At 54.7% G+C, this 22,282-nt stretch overlaps 4 protein-coding genes across 8 annotated transcripts; 1 reads left to right on the forward strand and 3 right to left on the reverse strand.

The window, feature by feature from the left end:
* Window positions 1-197: 197 nt before the first annotated feature.
* Window positions 198-4,066, forward strand: MPI (mannose phosphate isomerase). Of its 3 annotated transcripts, XM_075505652.1 has the most exons (8): window positions 201-471; window positions 925-1,052; window positions 1,402-1,602; window positions 1,686-1,827; window positions 1,995-2,177; window positions 2,301-2,474; window positions 2,618-2,826; window positions 3,294-4,066. In XM_075505652.1, exons 1-8 carry the CDS (start codon window positions 456-458, stop codon window positions 3,510-3,512), a joined length of 1,272 nt encoding a protein of 423 aa, XP_075361767.1. In that variant the 5' UTR covers window positions 201-455; the 3' UTR covers window positions 3,513-4,066. The 3 variants fall into 3 exon arrangements, with proteins under 3 accessions (XP_075361768.1, XP_075361769.1, XP_075361767.1); XM_075505653.1 differs by lacking the exon at window positions 2,301-2,474 and having other exon boundaries at window positions 198-471; XM_075505654.1 differs by lacking the exon at window positions 1,995-2,177 and having other exon boundaries at window positions 199-471.
* A 422-nt stretch (window positions 4,067-4,488) lies between these two features.
* FAM219B (family with sequence similarity 219 member B) lies at window positions 4,489-8,819 on the reverse strand. Of its 3 annotated transcripts, none has more exons than XM_075505658.1 (6): window positions 8,736-8,819; window positions 7,466-7,547; window positions 7,091-7,181; window positions 6,584-6,661; window positions 6,248-6,296; window positions 4,489-5,699 (listed from the first exon to the last, which is right to left on the reverse strand). In XM_075505658.1, the coding sequence occupies exons 1-6, from the start codon at window positions 8,814-8,816 to the stop codon at window positions 5,544-5,546; spliced, it is 537 nt and encodes a 178-aa protein (XP_075361773.1). In that variant the 5' UTR covers window positions 8,817-8,819; the 3' UTR covers window positions 4,489-5,543. The 3 variants fall into 3 exon arrangements, with proteins under 3 accessions (XP_075361773.1, XP_075361772.1, XP_075361774.1); XM_075505657.1 differs by having other exon boundaries at window positions 4,489-5,702; XM_075505659.1 differs by having other exon boundaries at window positions 4,489-5,702; window positions 6,584-6,664; window positions 7,466-7,741.
* Window positions 8,820-9,517: 698 nt separating this feature from the next.
* Window positions 9,518-18,020, reverse strand: COX5A (cytochrome c oxidase subunit 5A). Its single transcript, XM_075505660.1, has 5 exons — window positions 17,660-18,020; window positions 13,731-13,847; window positions 12,519-12,640; window positions 10,992-11,114; window positions 9,518-9,687 (listed from the first exon to the last, which is right to left on the reverse strand). The coding sequence occupies exons 1-4, from the start codon at window positions 18,003-18,005 to the stop codon at window positions 11,001-11,003; spliced, it is 699 nt and encodes a 232-aa protein (XP_075361775.1). The 5' UTR covers window positions 18,006-18,020; the 3' UTR covers window positions 9,518-9,687; window positions 10,992-11,000.
* A 2,677-nt stretch (window positions 18,021-20,697) lies between these two features.
* RPP25 (ribonuclease P/MRP subunit p25) lies at window positions 20,698-21,946 on the reverse strand. The gene has a single exon (XM_075504181.1). The coding sequence runs from the start codon at window positions 21,582-21,584 to the stop codon at window positions 20,934-20,936; it is 651 nt and encodes a 216-aa protein (XP_075360296.1). The 5' UTR covers window positions 21,585-21,946; the 3' UTR covers window positions 20,698-20,933.
* Between the last annotated feature and the right edge of the window lie 336 nt (window positions 21,947-22,282).

The raw sequence follows: 22,282 nt of genomic DNA on the forward strand, positions 1-22,282 counted from the left end.
CCGCGTGACGTCACAACTGCGGTCACCGCCTATAGCGCGGGGGGGGGGGAGGGGTGTTACGCTATAGGCGGGGCTGCGCTCTACAGGGGGACACCTATAGCGGGGCCTATGGGGGGCGGCGGGGACAGGGACTGCAGGGGGTGTCCCCCTATGGCCCACAGCCCGTCCCCGGTAGCACGTCCCCTATAGAATACCCCCTATAGAATACGCCCCATAGCGCCCCCTAGACCCCCCTAGAGCCCGCAGAGGTTCCCGCGGGCGGGTAGCGCCGGTGCTCGGGCCGGGCGCCGCCGGCCGCGCAGCCCCATATGCGCTCCCCTATGGCCGCTATAGGGTGCGCGTAGGGCGCTGCCCCGCCCAGCCCGGCCGCGGGAGGCGGTGCCGCCGCCGGAGCCGCCGCCGCGGGACTACGGCTCCCGGCCTGCCCTGCCGTGCCGTGCCGTGCCCGCCGAGCCATGGCGGAGATCCGCGGTGAGCGGGGCCCGGAGGGCAGCGGGAGCCGCCCGGGGGGGGCGGCGGGGCGGGGAGCACCCGCGGGCGGGCAGGGCACCTCCCCGGGGGATGTGGGACCCGCGGGCCCGCAGGCTGTCCCCGGGGGGTGGGCACCCCCGTGGGGATGGGGACCCTGGGCTGGGCGGGCCACCCCCCGGGGACGCCCAGGGCGGTGGGGCCGGGGCACCGAGACTCCCGCTTGCAGCCGGGGACGGGGACCCCCAAGGGGATGGTTTAAAACTGCGCCCCCCAAATACACCCTCCCTCCCACAGCCCTCGCTCCCCACCCAGCCCTGGCCCCCTCTCACCCCGCACCGGAGGGCTTGGGGCTGCCCGGCTCACGGCCCCACCGCCGGGGTGCCTGGGAGGGTTTTGGGGGGCAGAGGGTTATTTCTGCCCCCTCCCCCAGACATTATGGCTTCCCTCCCGCAGTGTTCCCCCTCTCCTGCGCCGTGCAGAGCTACTCCTGGGGGAAGGTGGGGCTGGAGAGCGAGGTGGCCAAGCTGCTGGCCAGCGGTGACCCCCTGGTCCAGATCCAGCCCGACCAGCCCTACGCGGAGGTGAGTGCCCGGCTGTGCGTCCATATGTCTGTCCTGGCTGTGTGTCGATCCCATCCGTGTGTCCATCCAATCCATGTGTCCATCCCAACCGGCTGCGGCTCTCGCCATCCCAGGTCTGGCCGGCTCGGGGAGGGATGCGGCCCCCTGCCTATCCCTGGTCTCCTGTAGCCCCGGGGGGCTGCGGGGCTGCCTGGGGAGGAGGAGAGGAGAAGCCTGGCATGACTCAGCCCCCGAGGGAGCTGCCTTGGCCACATCAGTCGCCTCTGGGGCCAAACAGCCTCGAGAAAAGCCCAAGTCATCCCGTTGGCTGCCCGGCTTAGGGGTCCGTCTGTCTGTCTGTCTCCCGCAGCTCTGGATGGGCGCGCACCCCCGGGGTGATGCCATCATCCGGGATAACCGCATCCCCCAAAAGACCCTGGGCCAGTGGATCGCCGACAACCCCGCCTGCCTGGGGGCAAAGGTGAAGGACACCTTCCACGGTTGCCTGCCCTTCCTCTTCAAGGTGCTGTCGGTCAACACCGCCCTCTCCATCCAGGCGCACCCCAACAAGGTAGGGAGAACCCCGGGGGGGCAGCCCCAGCCAGATCCCGTGCCCCTGGGGAGCTCACCCAGCTCCTCTGCCCCCCTCTCCAGGAGCTGGCAGCGAAGCTGCATGCCCAGTTCCCCGAGCACTACCCCGATGCCAACCACAAGCCTGAAATGGCCATCGCTCTCACCCCCTTTGAGGGCTTGTGTGGCTTTCGGCCGGTGGAGGAGATCGTCTCCTTCCTCCAGGGTAAGGATGGCGAGGGAGGGCGGTCGCGAGGTTGGACCCCAATGCCGCCTTCCCTCCCTGCGGTGGGTGCGGGGTAGGGACGGTGGCTTTGATACCTTGGGATGGGGGTGCTGGGCTCCCCCGTGGTGGCGGCCACCGGGGATGACTTGGGCTGGCCACCCTGGCAGCTGTCCCCGAGCTGCGGGCGCTGATCGGGGAGGTGGCGGCGGAGCAGCTGGAACGCAGCGGGAGCGATGACCCCCGTGGCGTCTCGGCTGCTCTCCGCGTCTGCTTCACCCGCCTGATGAAGAGTGAGAAGAAGTTCTTTGTCGACCAGCTGAACATGCTGGTGAAGAGGATCACCCAGGAAGGTGGGTCCTCTCTGTCCACCGCGGCCCCCCAGAATGCTTTTGAGGGGGCTGTGTTTCGGGGAGGGGACAGGGCACCCCCCCCAGCTCCCTCCCCAGTGTTGCGCCTGGTCTCTGCCCATGCAGTGGCGGAAGGGAAGGACACGTCGGGGAGCAACGGGGACCTGCTGCTGCGGCTGCACTCCCAGTACCCAGGGGACATTGGCTGCTTTGCCATTTATTTCCTCAACCTGGTGAGGCTGGAGCCGGGGGAGGCCATGTTCCTGGGAGCCAATGAGCCCCACGCCTACCTGCAGGGAGGTGAGCATTGCTGTGGGCTTTCCTCACCCAGGACCTCGCAGGGACTGTCCCCCAGGGTGGCCGTGGTCTCCTGCATAAGATTGGACCCCCCAGGACGTGCAGGAGGGCTGGGGTGGGCTGACAGTGCTGTCTTGTCCCTGCAGACTGCGTGGAGTGCATGGCGTGCTCGGATAACACAGTGCGCGCCGGGCTCACCCCCAAATTCATCGATGTCCTCACCTTGTGTGAGATGCTCAACTACACACCGGCGCCCAGCAGCTCCAAGATCTTCCCGGCTGCGCAGAGCCAGCTCGACCCCAGCGTCTACCTCTACGACCCACCCGTGCCAGACTTTGCCATCATGAGGATAGAGGTGAGCGGCGATGGGTCCACTTTGGGGATGCAGGGGGGACACCAGCTTTCCCCCATCTTGGCTGTGCTCTTGGTAGGACATCTTGGTGTTGGCTGGGGTTTTCTTGGGATGGGTTTGCTCGCCCTTGCGGCTACTGGCCCAGGCAGGATGGAGGGATGCTTGGGGCTGCTGGTGTCACCCCTGGGAAGCACTGCAGGCTCCTCTCCCTCCCCTGTTCCCCCTGCCCAGAGCTCACTCATCTTCTCCAGCAGCTCCAGGCAGAGGAGGACCAGGAAGAGGTCTTGGGGGTGCAGCTTGGGTGTCCTCAGCTAAGCTGAGGTCCTTGAGTTTGGGCTGCTGCAGGCACAGGGTGGCCTGGGCACAGCAAAGGTTGCAGCAGGGTGGGAATGGGGATGACCCCATTCCAGCTCTCCGAAGAGAAGAAAACCTGCAGGAGACTCAAGCCACAGTGACCCTTTCCATTGCAGATCCCCCCCTCCATCAAGCTGTACCTCGTCTCTGCCGTGGACTCTGCCAGCATCTTGCTGGTGATCCAAGGGACAGCCGTGGGCACCTCCACAGCTGCAGCCTCCGAAATGACTCTGCGTCGTGGCTCCGTGCTCTTCATCTCTGCCAACGAGAGCATCTCCCTCCACCTCTCCTCGCCGGACGGCATGCTGCTCTTCCGAGCCTGCTGCCTCCTCTGAGTGGGACCCGGACACCTTCCCCCATCACTCCACATTCGAGTAGATAGATAGAAACTGGCCTGGGCAAAGTCGTCTCGCTTGGAAGTTTCCCCTCCATCTATTAAACCTCCAAAACAGCAATTCCACAAATAGACTCCTTGGATGTGGCGTGGAGCAGAGCAGGCAGAGGAAGAGCATCTCGCCTCGAAGCTCGTTAGCCATGTCCCCATGGCATCATGCCCTCTGGGTGCTGCTAATACCATACAGCGACTCCTTTTATTATTTTTTCCCCCCCTTCCTTCTCACCAAGAAGCAGCAGGGAGGCCTGAGCTCTGCGCCCTGGGTCTCAAGCATCTCTGCCCGGCTTCTAGGAGCTGCTGCTCCCCCCTGCGAATGTGATGCTGAGGCTTTCTGCTGCTCCTGGGTGCCTGGTAGGCTCTTCCCGAGCCTGGCTGATGGCAGGCAGCCCTCTGAGCCATGTCACCCCTTCCCCAGCTGTAAAAGGGGGCTGCCTGTGGGGGGAGATGGAGCTGGAGAGCCTCCGGTGCTGTGAATAAAGTGGTGACTTTGTCCTCGGCACGGGGCAGCATGGTGTAGGGAGCAGAAGGAGGATGGGGAGAAGCCGTGGTGTTTGCAGGGCTTGGGGACCGGAGATGGAGGCTGGGGGCAGCTCTGGCGTCCCCTCGGTGCCGGCTGCGGCCTTCCCCACATCGCCCTGTGGCAGCATCAGCCCGGGCAACGTGGCAGCTCTGCAGGGAAACGGGACAATTGGGTAAAATGTGACGAGGGAAACCAGATCGCTCTGAAAATGCACCAGGGTCAGTGAAGGAGCCCTCCGGAGTGGGGCTGCTGGGGGGAACGGGGCTCAGCCCCCCGCTACAGCACCAACACACCCTCCAAGTAATGAGATCCAGTTTATTGAGTGCTCCCTTTAACAAGGAAAATACAAAAAAAAAACCCCTAAAATGAAACAGTTCAAGTCTCTAGACATGAAATATCTAAATAAGGTTTCTTTATAAGAAGCTGATTGTCCTCTATGTAGTAGAGCAGGACCATGATTTAAGGCAGCTTTTAAGGTTTACAGCAGGTAGACTCCCCAGCCACCACAAATCCGCACCCAAAAGGAGCTGTGCAGAGCTGGCACGGGGGGGTCTCGGCTGCCCCTCACCTGCATCAAAGCAGCTTTGGGGAGAACTGGAACAAGCCATTAGCTCCAAACCCAGAACTTAACAGATCCCTTGAGAGGCAGAAAGCGGGGAGGTCCCAGCCCGAGCGGTAGCTGCTGGTGGATATAACAAATGCAGACGCTTAAAGTTCAGCAGCCTGCCCCAGTCTGCTCCGTTGGTTCCCCCCATCTTCTCTTCTCCATCGGAGCTGCAGTCGTTGGTTCAGATCAGTCCAGGCTTTGGGAGGAGGGAATCTGGCAGCAATTCATTGCAAGCAGCACGAGATAGGTAAATGAAGCAGCTCTCTGCTAGCCGACCCCAACCTCACTGCCTTGGCCTCAGCCTGCCAGGGAGGAGGGGTGACTAAAGCAAAAATAAATAGGAAAGTGTCTCAGGGCTGCCCAGCCCGGCCCCACACCATGGCAGTTTGACCCCACCATCAACCACCTCTTCATTAGGCAGGGCTGGGGAGGGCAACCCGTGTCCAGGGCCAGGTCCTAATCTTCAACGTGGCCAATTAAAGGAGGAAAAGGGGAGGTCAGGCAAACCGAAGAGCATTTGCTGCTGCACCTCCCAATTCCTTCCCTTTATACCCCCATGGAGGTGCCCGGGCTCTGCCTCTCCTCCCTTCCCACCCCAGCCAGGCAACAGGTCCCATCCAGGCCACCTAAACATCCCCGTGCCACCTCTCCCTGATATTGCTGCATGTAAGGAAAAGTCCTTTGGGGCTGGTTGGCTGCTGCTGCTCACCACAAGCAGCATCACAGCATCATTCAGTCCTCGTGTCACCATCCCAGCATGGGACACGGACACCAACAGCCATCCCACAGGACAAAGAAAGTGCTGGCTTTTGACCTGTTCTTGCACGGCCCTGGCCGAGCAGCGTCTACTGGATGACGCAGGACAGATTTTCTCCGAAACAACAGGGGCAAGAAGAGGAGGCAATGGGTTTCGGGGGGATGAGATCCAGATCTTCGTCATCGGGGACCTCGTCGAGGTGGTACCCATCCTGCAGCAGCTGCCGGCTGAGGTCCTGGTTCACCTGCTGGGAGGGGAACAAAGGAGGCAGAGCTGGTTAAAATTAGTCCCAGTTTGGTTAAAATCTAGGTCCCAGGGCTTGCAAAGGGTAGGGCTGTGAGCAAGAAGGGCATCGCGTCCTCCCTCCAGTGCCTTTGCATGGGGAGAAGCAGCACAACCAGAGCAGAGAAGACAAAAGCAAAAGACCAAAGAGCTTTTCCTGGGCTGCAGCACCCCAACACACACCCCATGCACCCCAAAACACCCCACGGGCTGTAACACCCTTGTATGATGGAGCTCTTCAGCTGCCCTGCTGCAGGGTCTGGGGGTAGACGATGCTTTAGGTGCAAAGGGTGAAGCAGTGACAGCCAGCTGGGGCTTGCAAACGGGAGATTTATGTATGGCTTCAATGTATCGGGCAGCAGAGGCAGCAGTTTGCAAAGCAGAGCTCTGAGGGATGGACACACGCCATAGTGTGATGCTTCATTTCAGCCCCTATACAGACCCTGAGGTGCTAGGGGGGCGAGGGAACCCGCGGGGACCACACCATCAGGGTCAAACCCCTGGACTTGCCTCGGCGGAGGAGTAGCCCGAGGAACATCTGGATCCCAGCTCCCCGTCACTAAGAGAAGAAGGAAACGATCAGAGCCAGCTGGGAAGCAGCGTTTTTGCTTGGGATACAGACAAGGGAATCTCGGTGGGGGGAAAAAGGGAGCCGGCAGCGTAACCCCAAGGGATTTGTTGAATTTGTTAAATTTGGGACAACAGGAGTGTTTCGCTGCTGAGAAGTGCCCAGTGCAACTGGGGATGCACTAAAAGTGACAAGGAAAATCAATCCCAAAAAAAAAGCCAGCTCTGAGCCTGCAACACCCCCCACCCAAAATCCTGGGATATTCACCCAGTCCCCACCTGTCCGAATCGAGGGAAACCAGGTTTTCATCCGCCATCTGGCTGAGTGCCGTGTAGCCCTTGTTAAACTTCACTGACCTGCTGGAAAGCAGAGGAACGAGCCCATAAGACATTTTGGTGTGGAAATGCAGCCACAGAGCTGACGGACTGAGGAGCCAGGGCAGGAATCCCAGTCCTGAATGTCCGTTCCAGGACTGTCCGTTCCCACCCAGACATTGTCCAGGACCACCACCAGCTAAGAATAAACTCCACCTAAGCTCTAGGCTACCCGATTAAATCCTTAACACCAAACCATCCCCAAAACAAAGAGAAGGAGGAGCATGGCCCCTGCTACAGCAACTCCTAACTTTTGCAGGAAAAATGCTATCTTTTATTATATCGGATGCTTGCTGGCCACAACAGAGCCAGCAGACTAAAGTCCCAAACTCATTTTTTAATCTCCAAGTTTCCCAGTCTCCTCAAGGAACGTGAAAAATACATCTCAGGAAAATTAAAACGGGATCAGACCTTTTAGCCGCTGTCTTCGGCTGGTGCGGTGTGGGTCCCCCCAGCAGCCCCTGCCTTCGCAGCGCTGCCTTTGCCAGCTCACGCTGCCTCTCTGAAAGCCAAGCACAGGGGCAGAGCTAAAAATACCCAAGCGCTCCCCAAGAATCTTTTTGAGGGGGGGGGGGGGCGGGCATCGCAGGTGGGTCCTAGGGAGAGCATGGGAGCATTGCAGTGCTTTCCATAGGCAGCACCTATGGGTTTTTATGGGTTTTTTTTTTACAGTTTTATCCCACCAAGTAATAAAAAGGCTTTTGGTCACTCCCGCCCTGGGCAAGAGGCGCAGATGACTCCCCGAATCCCGGCAGAGTCCCTGGGACAACACCGAGCATCACTTACGAAGCTTGGCGTGAAGGGAGGGAGGCTTGCTCATGATGTACGGTCCCCTTTTCTCCACCACATCTGTCGGCTTGTTCAGCCTCTTGTTTTCAGCCCAAATCAGGTAAAAAAAGGGAAAGAAGCAAATTTAGTAGCATCTCTCTAAGTGGACGAAGTAAACCAGAGTCATCTCAGAGCATCTGGTCATTCTTGGGATCTCAACGTCAGCGGGGAAATCTGCTACCACGTCTGCTGGGGAGAGCTGGGAGGGGACAGATCGTCCTCCCCACCCCTGTGCTGCGGCCGGAGGAGGAAGAGGAAAAGGAATAAGCAGATCTATTAGCAGATGAAGGGATTATTTGGGAATGGCGATGCTAAATTAAAAGCGCACATGGCAACCGGCATTTTATTTGCAAGTCTAACTCCAATAATACTCGGGACATGATGCGATAGAGGAGATTTAACCAGCAGGTTCATCAAATAAAATATAAAGATACTTTAATTTCCACGCAGGTTTTGAGCCTTTCAAGCTTCTCCCCATGCAGTAATAAAACCACATCATTAAAACGAAAGCAGTGTCATATAATCAGGTCTGAGAGTCAGGGCTTTAAGGAAAAGCCTCCCCCATCTGTAAGGCATTTATCGCCAAGGAGAGCCAGCACTGCTAAATGACAACAGGCAGAAAAAAAGTTCTACAAATATAATAACTAATAAAGAAAATAGAGGAACAGTCAGAAAATGAGCAGAGAGTCTGTGCAGGAGGGACGGGGACTTAGAGGAAACAGTTAACGAAGAAGCAACGCAGAGGACCTGGGGGGGTGATCGGGCAGCACAACCAGGATTAGCGTCAGTGTCTTAAACCGGAATTAGCAGGGCAGAGCCTCACACGCGGGAATAACTCCACGCCCAGGGAGCTGGGGCTGCCCGAGCCAGCGGCGTGAACCGGGCGGGCAGCGAACTTCTGCCCGCACCCCGTATCCCTCCGTACGTGCTATACCCCTCCGTACGTGCTATACCCCTCCCTGCACGCGCTCCGCTTCTACACTGGCCCTACCCTACACTCTGCCTCCACGCGTATACCCCCTCACAGCCAAATGCACGCACTCTACCCCTATATTGCTCCTCTGTGCATATGCCCCAGCCATATACCCATAATGCACATATCCCATACTGCCCTCTATGCATATACCCCAGCCCTACACCCCCCATGCACATACCCTACACCCCCCATGCACACACCCTATACTGCCCCACACCCCCATGCACGCACTCCCCCCAGCCCCGCACGTACCCCCGGTCCCCGCCGCCCGCCGGGTCTGCTCGCAGCGGGAGCGACACCAGACCCGGCTCCGCCGCCGCCGCCCGTCGCCATGGCCGCCCGCCGCCCCGCCCCCGCGGCGCCCGCCAATGGCAGCTCGCGGCGGTGGCGCCCAGCCAATGGGAGGCGGGGAGGTGGTGCCGGCCTCCGCCGCGCATGCGCAGTGCTCCCCCCGGCACTGGGAGAGACACCGGGACACCCCGCCGCGCACGGCCCCTGCCGTGAACCCGCTGTGCAAAGGGGAAATTCATGTTTTTCCTGAAAAATTCCCCTTTTCTGGGAGGAAAAAAAAAATAAAGGAGCGTTGCTTTTTCCCCCCTTTTTTTGGGGAAAACCCTGCCCGCGCAGGAGCAACATCTCTCCCGGCACAGACTGCCAGCCCTGCCAGACACCAGCCTGCGCAGGCACGGCAGGCAGAGCGTGCCCTGGCGAACAGGAGCCTCCCACCCACGCCGGAGGCCCCGACCTCATCGCAGGGAAATGAGTCCTCCGAGGACAGGGAGAGTTTCGCAAGTCCTCGTTCTCCTCCTCCCCAAAGCCGTGCGTACGAGGGGTCACCGTGCCCCCAGACAGGTCCTCACCTCTCCCTTCCCGAAGGGGGAGCTAGGTGCTTGGGCGAGGCCAGGGACACACGCTTTGCCAAGCAAATAAGGATTTATAAGCTCTTACACGTACTCTCCTGGGAGAGCACATTTACCGTTTGTTTCTTTCTCTTCCCCGTAAAAGCGAAAAGAAATAATCACACAAGCCACCGCTACCACAGCAGTCAAACCAGTTTTTCCTTTATTAGGTCCAACTTCACATCACATACATTGTGACTCAATAAAGGAAGAAGTTATTTCAAATAAGGTAATATTTTAACATTTGTGTCTCCAGGCGACTGTGTACAATCAGGTAGCATCAGTAAAATGCTCAAGTAATGCACCTGGAACAGAAAAGAACAGAAAAGCCATTAAAGCAGCAGCCCATTATCTCCACAAAGTTTCCATGGGGTCTCAAATATGTTATATTTTCATTGCTTGCTTTTACACTCAAAGCCCCATTTAACCACAGACAGCTTCCAAATGCAGTTACGGCATTCCCAACTTCATATCCCAGGGCAAGAAGAAGGGCAGGGACCTAAAGATCCGGAATTAAGTACTATTTGCAGTCTGACACCTGATAGCTCTATTCTAAGCATAATATTAAAAAAAGGCTGGAATATGACACCGGCCATCTCCTGAAGGAACTGCGTTAAGAGACTGCCTTTGCATAACTTCACTTCCATGAGGACTTTTATTTAGGGCTTCATTTTAGTCTGGGATTATAGCACGCCAGGTCTTGCCTATACCTAATGACAGATCCTTGTTAACCAGAGAAGCTGCTGCTTAGTAACAACACCTTCATATACTGCAGTTCACACAAGAGCCTGGTATTTACAACGTGGATCTAAATGTGTTATAGTTGTTTTGAAGTGTAGAAAGTACTTAGAAGTTCAGCTCTAAAAAGGCAGTAAAACAAGCGGCTTTCCGAGACTTGAGGCCACTGCAGTCAGGATGAAATACTACATGCACTGCTCCTGAAATTATCTACTGAGGCTCATGAGTGTTCTGTGCACAGAGCAGTTAAGCTCTGGCTATGCTACAGCTGATCTGTTTATTCTGTAAGCAAGTGGCCCTCCAAATTAGTGTTTAATTACCGAAAAAGATGCTATTTTAAGTGTAACACGAAGAAACTTCAGTGTCGCTGGGCGACTACCATCAGGGGCCCATTTTCTAGCATAAGCTAGTAATTAGCATCTCCCAGTTTTCTAAACTGGCTACACTGTGACAATACAATGAAAGTTTGTGCATTTCCAGAGGAAATGATCCTGCCGTTTGCTAAAAATGCTCCTGGGGGAAAAGCTGATGAGAAGCAAAGGTCAACATGCTGCCAACAAGGTGCTGCAATACCCATTGTCTTGGCAACTGCTATCCAGAAATTTCTGGGAGGTTGGGTATGGTTGCCAACCACCCCATCCCTTCTCAAGCAACTGCACTGTTCTTTTTTTAAGCCTTCTTTGAAAAGGATTACTACCTTTTCTAGGAGACTTGTAGTTAGAGAGATATTTGGAGAATCATGTTACAAGCCTGAACTTCACAGCCTTTCACAGACCCACAAAGGCAAGGAAGAGGACTCTGTCTTTGCCAGGAGAGTTTTAGGGTACAGGAGTCCCGTGCCAAGAGTCTCAGCAGTGACTGCATCCCTTACCGATAAGGTTTATGCTTTGTCCAGGCCCAGTTCCTCTGGAGTGGAGATTCCCAGTTCACTCAAAGTTGGTCTAAGTTCCTGGATAACGTAAGGATAGATTTCCTTGTGAGGTCCTGCCTTGTCCTAAATGAAAAGGAATGACATTATTTCAACAGCAAGCTGCTGTCAAGGTCGACCATACACCAGCCAGGTTTGCAATCAAGATGTGTGTTCACAAACGGTCTGTGGCCTGATCCACCTACTGCTCATGAGGGTGGATCATGCAGGACAGGAGAGCACGGCCCAGCTTTACCTGTGCATCAAGGAAACAAGACTTGCATACAGCTATACTGGAAAGTCCTCCCACCAATCGATCGTGGCTGAAAAACACCCCAGAATAATGCTGAACTCCCTCTTTGGGGGATTTGCAGATTATTTTTAACACTTGACACCCATCCCTCACTTAACACCAGGCTGATGTGACCTGTGACGTGTGTCACACCACACAAAACCAAAGGCCAAGCCAAGCTCCTTGAACAAGGCATGCTTTGCAAGCCAGCCTGAAGACCGCTTACACCTTAGGAAATGCGATGAAAATAACATCCAATCAGTAAAATGGGAAAAATGAAATCAGCTTTTGGGCAGACCTGGGAGAAAATTTAACTTGCTTGGAAATCAGGGGAAAAACATCACCCCTTGACTAATATTTAGGTGGAGCTCCAGGAAGAGCATATATTTGTCCCCAGGTTCTGATAAACTGAATTGTCCCCGAGATGGTGGGGACAAAAGGACAGGAAAAAAAGAAAAAGAGATAAGGAAAACATACGAAGATTCCTCCATTGGTCTTACATCTCTAAAACCACTGAAAGAGTTTCAGTTCTACAGAAGAATGCAGAAAGCAGAAATGGCAAACTGAGAAGCAAGTGATTGTGGAGTAGAGTCTGAAGCAAGTGGATTTAACAGCTAGCAGCAAAGACCTCCAACATCAGTCCTCCCCAGTTGTGGCAAAAAACAGTTGCAAGAGCATAGCTGCTGGCTTCTACAACTGAAATAGAAGAACTCCTGCCTCCATCCCCACCCATTTTAACTCCCTGTTAAGTGAAGGCTGGACACAGGTTTCAAGATGCTGGTTTATGTTGTTTTTCAAGCCTATGCAGCTTCCTGAGTTACTACTCCCAGCCAGATCAGTATTCAGTACTTTAAAAAGCCAGTAAGCTGCCATTGCTTGAGATATTTCTAGTAATGCTTATTAAAAAAAAAAGGGGAAGGAAAATCCTTAAAGACTTTCCCACCAGAGTCAGCATCAGGAAAGGAAAATATGGAAGTAAGAAGGTTATACTTGTGAAGCCGTGCTATTGAGCACTCTTACCTCAAAACAATTATTTCAAGCCACGGAGCACGTGCTCATAATGAAGCTATTGATTCTGGCAGCAGGAAATAGTGGTTTCCCCTTGTACCACTAACACTAAGCCAAGAAAAACTCTTCCGCTGCTGGGCTCTCAGCAGTGCGAATGCAGCAGTTGCACCCTAGGCTGCCATTCCACTCACCTTTACAACTTCTAAGATACGGACAGCACTGGCAAAGTCATTTAACCGTCTGCATGCCCTCAGAGCTGCATCGATGATTTTTGGTTCCGGAACCAGGTCATAACCCACAAGCGTGTTTATGCCTGTGAATATAAGAAAACACCAAGAGGAACTTGGCATCAGCTCATCATGCTATCAAAAGGAACCTGCTGAGCATTATTTTGCTCCACCTCATGAACGAATTAAGTATTAACACACAACACCAGTTGCCATTAGAAGCCGATTACAAATTTCACTGCTATTTGGGGGGGGACACCCACAGAGCCAAGGGTTTTCTTTTGCTCTTCTCCCTCTCACTGTTGCTCACTACTGTAGATTTTAAGAGGATTTCATGAAATCCCAGTGGGCCAGTTTCATGCACGCTCCCAAAAGGAGCTATTGTCTGTACCACGGCACATCAGTTACGGAATCATTAAGAAATCCAAATGACTTCACTCCTACAGGTGTAATGAAACTAGAACTCGAGCTGCTGTCTATTCCCTTCCTCTCCTTTCCAAAGGAAGAGGCTAACATCTAGTCATCCAGGTGATGCTGGAATGATCCCTCTGTCTGTTATGCAAACACATTTATAAGCTCTAATTGGGGTAGTTTAATAGGAACTGGCAACTCCACAGCAAATAACAACTGAAGACAATCAGACAGTCTACAGTGAGTTATGGCCAAGCCATTAAGTCCAAAGAAAACTGTGTGTGGTTATTCACTAAGCAACAGTTGAGCTCAAATACACTTTCCTCAGAGCAAACATTTCTCTCCCTCCCATCCAAGTGTTAAAACACGTATTCTGGGGCCCTAAAATTTACAGAGCCTGGACTCCCACTGCCTTGTGCCCCCACTCTCCCTCACTCTGCATGCTGTGGTTCCTTCCAACCCACTTGTTGGGTTGGTGAGGTGCCATCACCTGCTGCGATAGGCTCAGAGCTGAGCAAACAGCAGCACACCAACCACAGGCACACGCAGAGCAGCCAGATGACTCAGAACAGATAAAGAAAGGCTCACATAGTGCCTTGCCCCAGCTGGCTATTTACAGGATTGCTTTCCTACACCAAACTCCCAGTTTTCACTATTTCTGCTGTCTAACAGGAAAGTAAAAATAAGTTGTTATTTCTGGTCCCAAAACTATTACAAAGCAGTTACCTTTACTCCATGTTACTCTTCCCTTTTCATTCAACATACCTTTCCTGAGCTCCCAGGCGTCAATATCTGGCTTGTTGAAATACGTCACCCAGCGAGCATCAAATTCTTCATCTGATTCTTGTGACCCATGAGAGTAGCAGCGGGCATGCAGTACAGCTGAATGCAAAAAGAAAGGAAGAGGCTTTGAGCAAACAGAAAATAAGTGTACTTTAGTCCTGATCAAGAGACCAAAAGCCATAAAATATGTATTTCACTCACTACAGTCAATCCAGATTAGTCCTCAGCCTGGATAAGCACTGGATTAATATAGCTTATTAAATACCTGTTGTTTGTCTTGAGGCAATGTGTGCATTTTCTGTTTCACATCAGAATTCCAAAGTGTTCCCAGATCCAGTAATCCCAGCAGGATTACTTAAGAGAGATGAGGAAATGCAAGAGAGAAACAATTCTGTATAACCAGTCCTAAAGAGATGTTTTTATGTGAGCCCTGTTTCCATAAGATACAGGAATTTTCCCTCTTCCAAGAGACAAGCAAGCCAGAGAAACCAAACGTACACGGGCTCCATTAACAGACACTCTGAAGTAGCACAATTGTTCTGTTCCCCACATTCGACCCTTCTCAAAACCACAGGACTTGTCCATGCAGTGAATTTAGCTACATGAATCAGTTTTTCAGTGGCATTCCTTCCGGAAATAAACCCTTATATCCTATTAGTTATACCATTATCCACTTAAGATGAATACGCTGGTTTATTCTGGCGTAACTTCCCGCTGTAGACAACTCCTGAAATTGCTCCATAACCAATTTTGTAATCCAGGAAAAGCAGATTTCCCAACCACCAGACTGACTGTAATGGATGACTCAATAGCAACGAGCTGCAGGTCTTTGATTCCACCACAAGTTCAGAGCTGATGAAGGCCTGTTTCAAAGTAGTTTTAGGAATCTGCGCAAAATGACCTGAGTCCAATTACAAAGAACACAAGAACACAAGGGACAAGAGCTATTACAGGCTATTGAAGAGTTGAAGGAGAAAACAAAATTACTGCTGTCTCTGTGACTATCCAAGATAAAACTCCTGGATCTCAAGGCTGTAAGAGCATTAATATTTAATAATTAATAAAGCACAAAAGTGGATTGTACTCCAATGGGCAAATAAGGTTGATATGATTATAATCTTATTTCTTCCCTCAACACGACTCCATCACAGATTGCTCTTTTGCTGGTCTGGTTTTTAATCCACAAAAGTTGGAAGAGTTTTCCAAAAGGAGCTAAAATCTAGGCTACAGCCAGCTCCACCCACATCGGAGCTGTACTGGGTCCTCCCCACAAAGTCCAAGCACTCTGAAAGCTGCCTTACCAGCAGAACACAGCCTGGTTAGAGACTGCTTCCTTTTCCCTGCCGGTAATTTCACTCCACTAATATTTGCAGAGAGGTCATACACCAGATATAACCTTGCCAGTTCGAAGCTCTGCTTCAGAGGAAGTCAGATATAGCTAGTCACTTTTTCTTTCTTAACCTAGCATGAACCACTCATGCTGACCAACTACAAAGTTTTGTTTAAAAGAAATCCCCAAACCATGCATTTTGCATTCTGTGCACAAGATATCGGACTGGGTTGCATTTTTGCATCCCCTTCCCAGATATATTTTTCTAGTTTGAAGAGCACAGTGAGTAGCACGCCGCAAAGCGGCATCCTAATTCTACATAAAATATAATGGAACAAACCACAACAATTTCAAGGAATATCTTTAATTGCATTAAATGACAGCCCAATCAGAATACAATCCAGATTTTAAACAAAATTTAAGGTGGTCCAACGTTTCAGTTGCAATTCTGGTGTATGCAATACTTCCCAAACCGTGAAAATGTTTTCATTTGTTTTATCTATATAATTAGGTAAGGGAAAAGTAAATGATAGGCCAAGATGGAATTATAATGTTCTTTTGCCGTTCTGTAGGGAGATTCCCCATCCCCCCCCCTCCCCCAGCTCCAAAACAGATCTTTGACCCTGCTTTCTCCAATAAATCGCACGCACAGCTGAACTCAGAGCAAGAGCACTCCTCTGTAAGTGCTCCAGTGCCCCAGGCAGGGAGTGGGAGCACACTGCTGAAAAGCCCTCAGATACTGGTGGCCTGGGGGAGAAAATATTTTTCCTAAACAGAAAGCAAATCCCACAGAGAAACAGCAAATCTCAGTTTGAGAAAAGCCTAGACTGAAGTTCTCAAATGCCATCTTTAGGTTGAAAAACTAAAGTTTCTTTCCACCGAGCACTCAACAAAACCATTCCCTTTAGTCTTAAACAAAGGAACGACTTGGTTAGACTAAAAGGATCCTGAAGAAAAACAAAAGAGACCACTAGAATTTGAACTCTGGATTTCCAGGAGGCATTTTTCAATTGCTGCTATATTTCTTTACCACCCTCTGTTTTCCATACTAACATTTACATCTATATACGGGACCGGAATATGCTGGAGACCAGACTCTGCGAGCCAGCCTGGCAAAGCAGAAGTGCCGCAGGAGCCAACCGGGTGCCCCGCATTTCACATGGGGTCCATCAAGGTCACTGTCACACACGCGATGCATGTGTGACAGTCAAACCATGCCAGCGCATCCATGTGGAGATTCCCAACTCAAGGAAGAGGCAAAGGACACATGTGTTTGCAGAGGCACGTTTTCAAGAGAACTTAGCAAGCTTCAAGAGTCTGAGAAGTCTAAAATCAACTAATATTACACAAACACGTGTTAAATCTTCCCTGAGTGCCAGAATTTGTCAGCTTTCCCTGTTAACCAGCACAGAAGAAAAACATGCACCAAGAGCAGCATTAATCTACTGAAAAAGGCCAGAGTGGCAACGGCAAGCCCAGGTGTGCATGTGCATTACATATGGAACATTTTGCAGCACTGCATAATGTAAACCTAAACCCACAGCAAGAACAGTGGAGCACGGGCTCGTGAGATGAACCCAGCTCGTTAGATCTGCCGAAACACAACCCCCCGAGGCCACCAGCAACAGTGAATTGGGTCAGAAGTGTTAAGCAGGGCGTTTGTAATACAAGACCTTGGAAAAGAAGAACATGGAGGCTGCTTGTAAGCGAGGGCTACGAGCAGCCGGGGTTCAGCAGGAGTACAAAGGCACTGCAAGCAAGGAATTTGCATGGATTTAAAAAAAACCTGTTTTTTAAAAAGTATGCAAGAAATCCCTGCATGCAAACAGAACGACCACCACTTATTACTTTGCATTTTCAAAAAATGCAGCAATCCACTCCCTACGGCAACTGTTTAATTCATATGTGCTACAGGAGAGGCACACACAGGTCTCAGTGTTGTAAACGTGATCACTGTCTGTTAATAAGCTATTTAACTGAGATGCACAGACACTGTTTTCTCTGCAGTCTTGGTATTTTAGCTCTGATTCCCTGGTCAGCATTCACACCGCACCGTCTGTGGCTGCTTTTCTTCCTCTTCCTATTAATTAGGGCGTTAATAAGGAAAGCGAGAGGAGACCAGGAGCGGAGCATGGCTGGCCCGCCCCCATCGCCCCCGGGGCCGGGGGGAGGCCCGGTGCCCCCCGGGGCTGGGACTGAGCTGCCCGGCCGCGGAGGTCACCGCCGACCTCCGTCAATGTCACCTTCGAGAGAGGCCCAGGGAGGGCGCCGCCGGCTCCCCGCTACAGCCCCCAGGAAGGGGCCCGACGCCCCCCAGGAGGCGGAGTGGCCGGTGACGGCGGGGGGTAACCGGGGGCGGCGGGAGCGGGGCAGCGGACGGGCCCGGCGGAGGCGGCGCGCACTAGGCCGCAGGCGCGGCCTGCCCTCGAGTGACGCCGGCGGGTCATTACAAGGACACGGCGCCACCGGCCAGGCCCCGCCACCTCCCACCCGCCGAGGCCGGGCCCCTCGGGGCCGAGCTGAACCAGGGTGGGGTCGGGGCAGGCGGCGGCGGGCGGGAAGGACGCGGGCAGCCGCTCACCTGCAGGGCCGGCAGGCCGGCGGACGGCGGCGCGGAGGCCGGAGACGGCGCAGCGGCGGAGGAGCGCGGCAGCGGCCAGCATGGCGGCGGGGAGGCAGCACCGGGCAGCGGGGGCGCGCGCCGCTCGCTCCTGGCACCGGACCGCGCGCGCTGCGGGCAGGGAGGGAGGGAGGAGGCGGCAGCGGCGGCTACGGCGGCTTCGCGGGGACACACCGCGCCGCCGCGTGACGGCGGGAAGGCTGCAGGGGGCGGGGCTTAGCACATCGCCCGCGGGGCGGTGCTGGCCGCCATTTTGTGGCGGGGTCGGGGGCGGGTGGTGGTCTGCTGTCCGCCTCTCCCGCCTCATAAAAGGCCGTAGCGGCGGCCTGCGGGGTGTTGTGGGCTTTGTGCCTGTGGTGCTGTACTGCTGCGTGTGTGTGGCGGCCTGGCAGCCCTGTTAACTGAGCTTGTGCAGGCACAGCCCCAGGGTGGGCTCTTATGCGTATCCCCTCAGGGACTGGGGCTACAGGGAAGTGAGGAGGCCCTTCCCTGTCCCTACTTGTGATCACTGTTTGCCACCAATTCTGGCAAGAGAAAGTTGCCTGAATTCTTCCCAGTGAGTGAGGGGAAAGGGGGACCCAGCCTGACTCTGGCTGCAGGATCCGGCAGCTCTCCAAGGCTTTCTGCGGTTCTCCCCCGCTGCCCACCTGGCAAGGCAGCTTCTGTCACATCCTTGTCCCCATACCTCATGGACCCTGACCGCAGGGTGCTGCCTTCAGCCTCCAATGCCCCGTGTGCCAGCAGGAGGGCAGGGCTGACCCAGCCACCAGCTCTCGGGCCACCATGAGGGACACTGCTGGGCTCACAAAATGACCCTGAAGATTGTCCCTCACAGGCACCTGGGGCTGTGCCTCAGTAATGCAGCACACGATCATCGTGATAATTTTGCTCACCATGTCCCCTTAGGACCCTGTGGAGCCAGATGCCATCATGCTATTTTAAATGCTTCACATTTTGGGTTACAGTCTGTTTTTTTTTTTAACCATTTTCTCATGCAGGAAATCCTTGGTCCACAGCCAACAAAGCGAGGAGTGCAAAATCCCCAGGCTCCTGTTGCCTCCAAGATTGGAAATTGCCTGCATATAAAATAAATTTAAAATAATTTTGCACATTAACAAAATAATAAGGAGAAAGGAGTAATCTTTTTGTCCTCTCTTTCTCCTTGCTGGGAGCAATGTGAGATGGCAACAGTGAGGCAGGGCTGGGGAGGTGAAGGGCTGTTAGTTCTCAGCTGTGTGGCTGTGACAGTCTTAAGGCTCCAATCAGAGCATTTACAGAGGGTTTTATTTATTAGCATGATTTTTAGTACATTTGGGGTAGGAGCCCGTACCCGGTGCTCCCCTTGTGTGCAGGGCAGAGGGTTGAACCTGAATGGTGTCTGCACCGGAGAGAGGAGGCTGGCAAGAGCGATCACTCTTGGGTGGGATGGAGCCTAAAGCTTTCCCAGCCCCAAACTCACAAAAATAATCATTAAAAAAAATCTCATTTGGAAATTAATATTCAACTACACGGTGGCAGATAAGTGAAGTGAATCAATCTGTGGCAGGGCAGATAAGCGTGAGCCTCCCGGCCCGGAGGAACAGCTGCCTGCTGAGGGAGATAACAAGGTCATCGCCAAACAAAACAGCCCCTTGCTTCCTCCTCCTCCTCCTCGCTCCCCTTGTCTCCTTTCATTCCCGCTCCCAGCCAAGCAAAGCGCTTGCCAAGCAAGCCCTTGACAAAAGAGGGGATGCTTGCTGCCCTCGGAGAGCGGGAGCGAGGCGGGGAGATAACGCAGCTGCAGCCGGAGCATCCCTCCCGGATGGCTCTTGGGAAGGGTATGCTCATTAATACGGATTTAATTCATCCCGCGGTGCCCCTGGGGGCTGCCTGGGCTGGGTCAAGGGGATCCAGGTGGATCGGAGCTTGCTTGGCTTCCCATAACCCGTCCCCTGCCTTCCCCGCATTGCCCTGGTCCCCGCTGTGCCAGCCAGCAGGGCTGGCACGGGGGCTTTGCCAGGCTCTGCCGTGCTGGCAGGGGCCAGGCTGCTGCCAGGGTGTGTAAGAGAAACTGGTCCCGATCCCATCCCCCATTGGGACAGGATTTGGCCGGGATCCCCTTGTCCTGGCTCAGCGGCAGTGACAGTCCCACCCTTGCTGTGCCACGGTCAGCAACCGAGATGACCCCCCCATTTTCCCATAGACATATTTCAACTATTTCTAAAGAGCTTTTATTTTCCATTTGTTCTCTTTTACCCCATGAAAGAAGCAGGGATTTTGCTCTGAAGGGCTTTCCCAGGGAGCCAGCCCTCAGCGAGGGCTCTGCAGCCAAGCCCACGACCCCAAAACCTCCCCGTCCTGCACTGGGCACTGCATCCAGCCACGACAACAACCCACCTAATGCTCCCGCTGCCCCCGGCTCCCAACGTCGGGGCTTCACCCTGGCTCCAGACCCTACAAACACCTCCGGGAGAGCAAAGACCTGAATATCTGATGCGAGAAGAAGAAGAAGGGTTGTTTTATTTTCTTCTACTGTCCCGCAGGCAGGCAGCGCAGCGCTCGGCTCCGTGGGCACGGGGAGGGAGTGACCTGTCTGCTTGTTTGTATGTTTTATTCGGGATGAATCACGGCGCCGCAGGGTGCTGAGCCCAGCATTAATAAACCTGACAGCTCCTTGCCGGGCCTAATTGCAGTGGCTTTGATAATGAAGGTATTACTCCAACGGGCTTGGGGCAAAACCATCTCTCCTGATGGCTGAGACATCGCGATGGGGAACGATGATGTGCAGCTGCCTTCCCTGGTCCGGGCACCCCTCGGTGAAAGGCAATGGGTGCTCTGGCTCCGTGGGAGTCGCTGCAGAAATGTGGCTGGTGGTGGCGTTGCCTCTGGGTGTCTGAATGCAGGGTCAGCAGCTCCCCCCAATACATCCCCCCAACGCATCCCCCCGCCCCCCCTTCAGGCCATAACCAAGGGCTGGCAGGTTTAACCCTTTAACCCTCACCCCAAATCTGGGGACATGGTACCCCCCCCCAGCAGCAAGCCCCCATGCATGGGGGTCACCTGGAGCAGCAGCAGCGTGTCAGGGAGAGCCTGCAGCACCCCGGTGACCCTGGAGCAAGCATGGCACTGCCTTTATCCACAGCAAAGCGGCTAAAAACCCCAGAGTCTCTCCAGCGTACAATCTCCTGCCTGTATAGAGGGCATATTCCTGCCTATATACCCGGCGTGCGGCTGGACGGGGCAGGAGGTGGTGGGGTCAGTGGTGCTGGTCCAGCTGGCGGTCCGTGGTCCCCGAGCCCCTCGGGCTGTCGGGTACCCGTACCTGCAACTTCTTGGTCAGCAGCTCCTCGCGGGGAGGTGGCAGGGGCCGCTTCAGCCCCTTGGAAGAGGAGCTGGACGTGTCTTCTCCTGCCTCACTGAGCTGCGTCCCCAGCCCGTGCCGGGGCTCCGGGGGCTGGTAGCCCGTCTGGTTGGGATCCAGGGGGTCTCGGGAGAGGAGGATGCAGATGGAGGGGACGTTCTTGTGGACAGTCAGGTTCTGCGCCGGGCCACCAGGCAGCGGGTCCTGGTTCTCCCAGACCTCCAGCAAGGTTTTGTAGCGCACCTTGGTGATCTGGTGAAGACCTCCCAGCTTCCGCTTCATGATCTCCACGCAGGTGATGGTCTTGGTGACCGCCCTGCCGCAACCGCTGAAGACGATCTGCCGACTGCCCTTCAGCTCCATCTGGGCCATGGCGAAGTTCATCAGGTTCCTGATCTTGCTGCCCTCCTTCACTTTCATCTCTACCACATCTGGGGGCAGGTTGGGGAAAGGCAAGGGGCTCTCCTCCTCTGAGGTCCTCACCTTTCGGAAGTTCTCCATCCTGGACTGGGCGACGGGCTTGGCTCCCCCTCCTTCAGCAGCCATCCTTCGCCCCTTCCTGACGGATCCACTCGGGCTCCTAGCTCCCCGGGACCATGGCAGGGCTGACTCCGCTGCCTTCCAGCCCAGCCCACAGGAGGGCTGACTTTAACCCTGTGTCCCCGGGACCACCAGCCCCTTCCCCTCTCCTCGCCCGGGGCTCACTGCAGAGGAGCTGGCAGCGGGCTTGGGGGCTGTGCCAGAGGCTGTCCCCCGGGGGACGGGGCTGCAGGATCCCCTAGGTGCCCCCGGTCGCTCCCAGCAGGGACGACAGCTGGCTCCGGCTCTCGGTGATGCTTGGGCTCCTCCGCTCCCACTGCAGCACTCGCTTCTGCTGCTCTTTGCTTCATTCTGGACTTCAGCAGCCCCCAGAGCTGTTCTGTGTAATTAGCAGATCCTCCCCCTCTCCCTCCCCTTCCTCCCCTCCTTTTCCTCCTCCTCCTCCACTCGCTCAGCCTTCCATCCCAGCACCCAGCTCCTGCCTTCATCCCTGCCCAGCGCCGAGAGCCGGGGAAGGCGAAGGGGAGGGCAGGGACCCCAGGTCCCCGGCCGGGAGCATGCAGGCAGGGAAGGAGGGGAAGGTGGAAGGCAGAGGGAGAAGCTCACTCTTGCCTTCATGATGCTCCCGGAGTCCTGCCCCCTTAAAGAGAACCTGGTCCCTTCTCTCGGCGCTCGCTCCGCTCAAGGACGCCAACTGCTAACTG

Source organism: Mycteria americana, chromosome 6 (assembly GCF_035582795.1).
Source record: "Mycteria americana isolate JAX WOST 10 ecotype Jacksonville Zoo and Gardens chromosome 6, USCA_MyAme_1.0, whole genome shotgun sequence".
Lineage (NCBI taxonomy): Eukaryota > Metazoa > Chordata > Aves > Ciconiiformes > Ciconiidae > Mycteria > Mycteria americana.